The sequence below is a fragment of the Phoca vitulina genome, unplaced genomic scaffold (assembly GCF_004348235.1).
Source record: "Phoca vitulina isolate PV1807 unplaced genomic scaffold, GSC_HSeal_1.0 scaffold1459, whole genome shotgun sequence".
NCBI lineage: Eukaryota > Metazoa > Chordata > Mammalia > Carnivora > Phocidae > Phoca > Phoca vitulina.
This window is the reverse complement of record NW_022591146.1, coordinates 1,203-7,923: the sequence shown is the minus strand read 5'-3', so window position 1 is coordinate 7,923 and position 6,721 is coordinate 1,203. Positions and strand designations below refer to the sequence as shown.

At 40.3% G+C, this 6,721-nt stretch overlaps 1 protein-coding gene across 1 annotated transcript; it reads right to left on the bottom strand.

The window, feature by feature from the left end:
* Positions 1 to 68: 68 nt before the first annotated feature.
* On the bottom strand, positions 69 to 5,473 carry LOC116629561 (cytochrome P450 3A12-like; the record flags this gene model as incomplete). The annotated part of the gene is made up of 3 exons (XM_032399820.1): positions 69 to 295; positions 2,158 to 2,318; positions 5,407 to 5,473. Coding segments are annotated over 3 exons (455 nt in total), but the record flags the coding sequence as incomplete, so codon positions are not given.
* Positions 5,474 to 6,721: the final 1,248 nt, after the last annotated feature.

Sequence of the window (6,721 nt, the reverse complement as noted above, 5' to 3'; positions counted from 1 at the left end):
TATACTAAGGAAATATCAGAATATCCTCCAACATGAGGGTGGGTTCCCCTTTCCAGGGTTCCCTGTACCTTTCAGGACGGAACTCCTCAGGCTCTGGCCAGAGATCCAGGTCTCGGTGAAGAGTAAAGACCGGCACCATCACCACTGTCCCTTTGGGAATGAACACACCACTGATTTCCACATCTTTCTTACAGACCCTCTCAAGTCTACCACTGATTGGGTATAATCTGAGACTTTCATTCAACACCATGTCCAGATACTCCATCTGTAGAAGGGCATCATAAGTGGGCAGTGCCTGGAAGGAAAGAAACAGATTTTGATACATTGAGATTTGGGATCAACGTTCAACTCACTCTACACACTACTACTGAAGAGTTAGGAACACCTAAGAATAATTTGCTTTGATAAAGGGCATTTATGGACATTTTAATGTCTACCATGTCCTTTGACCTGCTCAATGGCCCACTGACATGTGTGCAATAGTAATGACAAGGGGAGACTGCAGGGACAATCCCCTAAACAGGGCCTGAAATCCTTCCCAATACCAGGTATGGTTTTTCTTCCTCATGTGAACTAAAGTGACTAATAGATTGTGAACCTTAATCTTTTTAAAAATTTTTTAAAAATTCAATTTAGTTAACATAGAGTGTATTATGAATTTCAGGGGTAGAATTCAGTGATTCATTAGTTGCATATAACACCCAGTGTTCATTACATCCGGTGCCCTCCTTAATGCCCATCATCTAGTTACCCCATCCCCCCATCCCCTCCTGTCCTCTCCAGCAACCCTCAGTTTGTTTCCTATACTTAAGAGTCTTTTATGGTTTGCCTCCCTGTTTTTCTCTTATTTTATTTTTCCTTCCCTATGACCCTTAGTATTGAGTGAAATATGTTGAAGTCACTGTTCCCTTTCAAAACAGGGGTCACACATCTGCACCATGGAAGAAGAACATGCAACACAAAATATCCCCTTTCACATAAACTCTTCTAGCGGAAATATCCTGCTTCCTAGCTTTTCAATTATATTTATAGTATTTAGAGAAAAACACTCTATTATATAAAAAGTATAAATAATTGGGGGAGACACTACTTCCTTTCAACCCAAGTAGGGCAAGAGAAGGGTAGGATTGGATGCTACCAAATGTGGACACACAATTTCAGTTCTATGGAACGTTATATAGAGGATCAGAACCCTACTCTCAGTCCACCCTCTGTTGCTGGAAAGGTCTCCTTGTTGTTGCTTCAGGGTTTCACTGTTTGCCAAATAAGCCACTCCAGCCTGAGAGACCAGGTCTCTTCATAAGTAGGGAACTCCAGGTTGGGCAGGGATTGGTAAACAGTGTGGTCAATATGTGCCTATCACTTGGTGATATAAAATATATATATATTTTTTTTTATTTACTTGAGAGAGGGAGAGAGTGAGAGAGAGAGATCACAAGCAGGGGCGGGGGGCAGAGGGAGGGCAGACTCCCCACTACACAGGGAGCCCGATGTGGGACTTGATCCTAGGACCCTGGGATCATGATCCAACCTGAAGGAAGACCCTTAACCGAGAGAGCCACCCAGGAGCCCTGGTGTTATATTTAAGAGCCAGCATTGTAGAGGTTAGAGGTTGATCAGGATCTAGGCACCCTGGCTCCTAGCTTGGCTTCTTCACCACTAGTTATATGATAATTTAAAACGTTATGATGTCTCTCTGTAGTCCAGTTTCCTGAATTGTTACATGGAGATTATAGGGTTGCCATTTCATAGGGTGTGTGGCAGAGACACTCACTGTCCACCCAATAACCATGAAGACCCCCAGAGTTCCCAGCCCATGGGAACTTAGGGGAAACTACTTTGCAAATCGGCTGTGAACTGATGAGATGGATGTCTGTTCGGGGCCAAACATTTGAAAAGCAAGTGAGCAACACTCTAGTTCCTTGTTCCCCAGCTAACAATTAGTCCCCAAGTTCCAGATAATGCAGGTATAAGAAAGTGGAGCCTCTTTCCCCAGTATCACTGAATACTACATGAAGCAGACTCACCCCCATGTTGGACATGCTAATGAGTTAGAAGTAAACCTTTTTATGAAAACCCACTTGGTTTGAGGGCTAATGTGTTACTGAGACATAACCAAGCCTATCCTGACTCCCTCTTCAGGTAGGTACCGCTCACCTTATTGGGGAAAGTCACGTCAATCTCCTCCTGCAGTTTCTGCTGGACATCAGGGTGAGTGGCCAATTCATACACAAGGAAGGAAAGAGAAGTGCTAGTGGTCTCATAGCCAGCAATAATAAAGATAATAGATTGGGCCACGAGCTCCAGATCAGAGAGAGCTAAAAGAAGCAAAGACATTTTAGCTAGAGCAGGTGAATATAAAACATCACAGTTTAGATGATGAGAAATCTATTGGAAACTCCCAATTCCCTTGGGGAAAAATGTAAAAGCAATTCAGAATCAAACTCACAATGGTTTGCACTCTGATGTCTACCTTTCAGAGCCAGAAAAGCCAGAAGTTGTCTTGATCTGGTTATTCCCATGGTCTATACTATTCTTGGCCATCTGCTCCTGCTTATGCTACCCTCCCCACCAACACAGATAGGTAATTTCAGGAGCTGGCATTTCTGTCTAATGTACACAGTTTTCAGTATCCAGAATCCTAAAAGGACTTCAGTCCTAAGTCACATGGGATAACATTCTCCCCCAGGAAAATTTAAATCCTTCCAGCTTAAACAGAACTTAAATCTCATTAGAGAGTTTGCAATGCTAAGGCTTAATTGTCAGGAAAAATGAATGATCTTTCATCTAAACATATTTGTGGGAACTTAAGAGAACACAATTGAGCTACAGATAAACTCTTGCTGCTCAAAGTGTGGGATCTGCAGCATCTGGGAGCTTATTAGAAATGCAGAATCTCAAACTTCACCCTAAAAGTATCAAATCAAAATCTGACCTTTCATGAGATGTGGTGATTTGTGTGCACAACCTACCTTGAGAAGCACAGATTATACCTTTCTGAGGTCTCAGCTAATAGAAGACCTGGCACACAACTTCTCAAGTGGATGATCTCCAATATGTACAGAAACTATGACACAGACAAAGTGAGAAGAGTGGGACAGAACTAGGATAATCCATGCCCTTAAAGGAGCAGAAGAAAGAATGTGTCAATAGCAGGGTACTGGCTGGCAAGAAATATAGACAAACTGAATGCAGTGAATGGAATTAGCAATGCCTATTCAATCATGGCCTGAATCAGTCACCTTCCTTAGTGAACGGCCCCACTCTGAATATAAGTTGGCATCTCCTTTGATTTTCTCCTGGCAGAAACATAGCATGGTCATGCTCTAATCTCTTTGATCAGAACTGTATCAGGACATTTGGATACATAGAGCACTGAAATGAACTTGGCACTTGCCACAAACACATAATTCACAACTAAAAACAATAAAAAAGTGTAAGAAAGGTCTATAGAGTTCTGATTTCCCAGTCATACTTTCTGTGATGCTGCTGTGGATAAATTCAACTATCAAATTCTTGCTCTCGATTACCATGAACCCCATGATAATCAAACTTTAGAGCTGTGCTGTCCAATAAGGTAGCCACTTGCCAGATGTAGCTATTTATATTTAAGTTTTACTTAGTTATATTAAATAGAATATAAGATTCAGATCTTCAGTGACACTAGCCACATGTCAAGTGCTCAATAACCACATGTGTGTAGTGGTTCATAGAACCAAGCATATGTAGAATCTTTCCTTTATCACAGAAAGTAGTAGAACTAGATAGATAGAGATAAATAGATAGATGATAGAAAAAATAGAAGTAGGCATAGTTATAGATATATAGATATATATGTAGAGAGAGAGAGAGTGGTGTCATAGAGTAAGCCCATCGTTTTTCTCTAGAATCAGCTGTTATATATTCAAGAATTTTGTCCGATGGTTGTCAAACCATAGATAGCTTGAAATTAACCACAATGGGAATATTTCAGTCATAGAAACAATGATAAGTCAAGATTCCTTTTTTCTTTCAGATGCAGAGACCATAATTACATCACTGGTTATGGATATAGAAATATTTATCTTCATCAGTTCTGTGTAAATATATTTGATGTTCTTTGCTTGGCCCACTGAGAGGAAATAGAAACAAAGAAACCCTCGTAGCAATGAGCACTCCTAGATCCCAGATTTTGCTTTCTAAATACCACTTCTCACTAAGAGCTTCTTGGAGAAATGGCTGATTCCAGGGCTCATCAGGGGAAACAGAAGAGAAACCTGGAATGTCTCACACCAGAATGCAAGGAAATGCGCAGAAAATAAATGGGCAAAGGATACAGAATACTCTATGTGCTGTAATGGTGGATATACATCATTATAAGTATGTCTAAACCCACAGCATGTACAACACCGAGGGTGAACTGTAATTTAAACTATGGATTTTGGGTGGTAATAATGTCATTGTAGGGGCATTGATTGTAACAAAATTACCACATCGTGAGGGATTTTGATAGTGGGAGATGCTATATGTAGGTGGGGCAGAAGGAATATGGGATAAATCTCTGTGTCTTTCACTCAATTTTGCAGTGAACATAAAACTGCTATAAAAAAACAAAGTCTATAGAAAACATAAAAAAAGAAGAAGAACGAAAAAAAGGGGTATAGGAGCCCACTTAAAATGGCTTCTAGAGGACAAATCTGAGAGAATTGACAATCTAAATTTTAAAAATGATGTAAGAGACTAAGTTAGTAATATTAAGATCATACTGGCATATATAAATAAACAAATATAATAATGATGATGAATGGAAAGCTCACCCTAACAATGGACTATCACTCCAAATGTAGAAGAAATGGTGGAAGTAGAAAGTCATCATTTTGCAACCATCATAGTAATAATGGTTTTAGTCAAATACCATCCATGGATGGTAAAAGTAGTACGTGATGGTTTAAAGACAAACACCGTTATGTGCACAGTCACAAAGGCATCCTGCACAAGTTACTTCTTAATTACAAAAGAAAAAAAAAATTGGAATAGATTAAGCCAATGAACACATGTTTACCCAAGTGTTCCAAGTGAAGGTCACCAACACTGGGGTCAGGTACCTCCTGATGTGATGAGCCTTGATATGAATTTTCAGGCTGAGGGTCTGATTCAGTGGATCTGGATTAGGCTGGAGGACTGACATTGGAAACAAGCTCCCATGTGGCAGACCACTGACAGCTTTGTCTATCATTGCCCTTCAAGCTATGAACAAACTGCGGCTGTGTTCTTCTGAAAAATGCTCTGGCTACCATTTGTATCTGAACATGTGTCTTTCTTTGATATTCTGATATTCCATCTGCTAAAAATCTTCCATATACCTCAGAACCACCCCCTTTCTCTGAATCGCCCCATCAAGAGCCATCTGAACCTCTTTTTACTTACCTTTATAGGTGTCTATTTCTTTGGAATTCTGGGAATTAATCATCAGCTGAAGAAAATCTACTCGGTGCTAGAAACAGAATGAGATATTTCAATGACAAAAAGTCACTTGTGAAGTCAAAAATAAAACAGGGGCGCCGTACCTAAATTCTTTCCTGAGAATATGGCCCCTTTACATCCAGAAGTTACTAGTGTTGCCAGAGGCATCAGTGAACAAAAATGTCCAGCTACAAATCTTTTTTTAAAATTTTTTATTAACATACAATGTATTATTTGTTTCAGAGGTACAGGTCTGTGATTCATCAGTCTTACACAATTCACAACGCTCACCATAGTACATACCCGCCCCAATGTCCAGCACCCAGCCACCCCATCCCTCCCACCCCCCTCCCCTCCAGCAACCCTCAGTTTGTTTCCTGAGATTAAGAGTCTCTTATGGTTTGTCTCCCTCTCTGGCTTCGTCTTGTTTCACTTTTCCCTCCCTTCCCCTATGATCCTCTGTCTTGTTTCTCAAAATCCTCATATCAGTGAGATCATATGATACTTGTCTTTCTCTGATTGACTTACTTCACTTACCATAATACCCTCTAATTCCATCCATGTCATTGCAAATGGCAAGATTTCATTTTTTGATGGCTGCATAATATTCCATTGTATATATATACCATATCTTCTTTATCCATTCATCTGTTGATGGACATCTTGGCTCTTTCCATAGTTTGGCTATTGTGGACATTGCTGCTATAAATACCGGGGTGCATGTGCCCCTTCGGATCACTACATTTGTATCTTTGGGGTAAATACCCAGTAGTGCAATTGCTGGGTCATATGGTAGCTCTATTTTCAACTTTTTGCAGAACCTCCATACTGTTTTCCAGAGTGGCTTCACCAGCTTGCATTCCCACCAACAGTGTAGGAGGGTTCCCCTTTCTCCGCATCCCCGCCAACATCTGTCGTTTCCTGACTTGTTAATTTTAGCCATTCTGACTGGTGTGAGGTGGTATCTCATTGAGGTTTTGATTTGGATTTCCCTGATGTCGAGCGATGTTGAGCACTTTTTCATGTGTCTGTTGGCCATTTGGATGTCTTCTTTGCAGAAATGTCTGTTCATGTCTTCTGCCCATTTCTTGATTGGGTTAGTTGTTCTTTGGGGTGTTGAGTTTGATAAGTTCTTTATAGATTTTGGATACTAGCCCTTTATCTGATATGTCATTTGTAAATATCTTCTCCCATCCTGTCGGTTGTCTTTTGGTTTTGTTGACTGTTTCCTTTGCTATGCAAAAGCTTTTTATCTTGATGAAGTCTCAATAGTTCATTT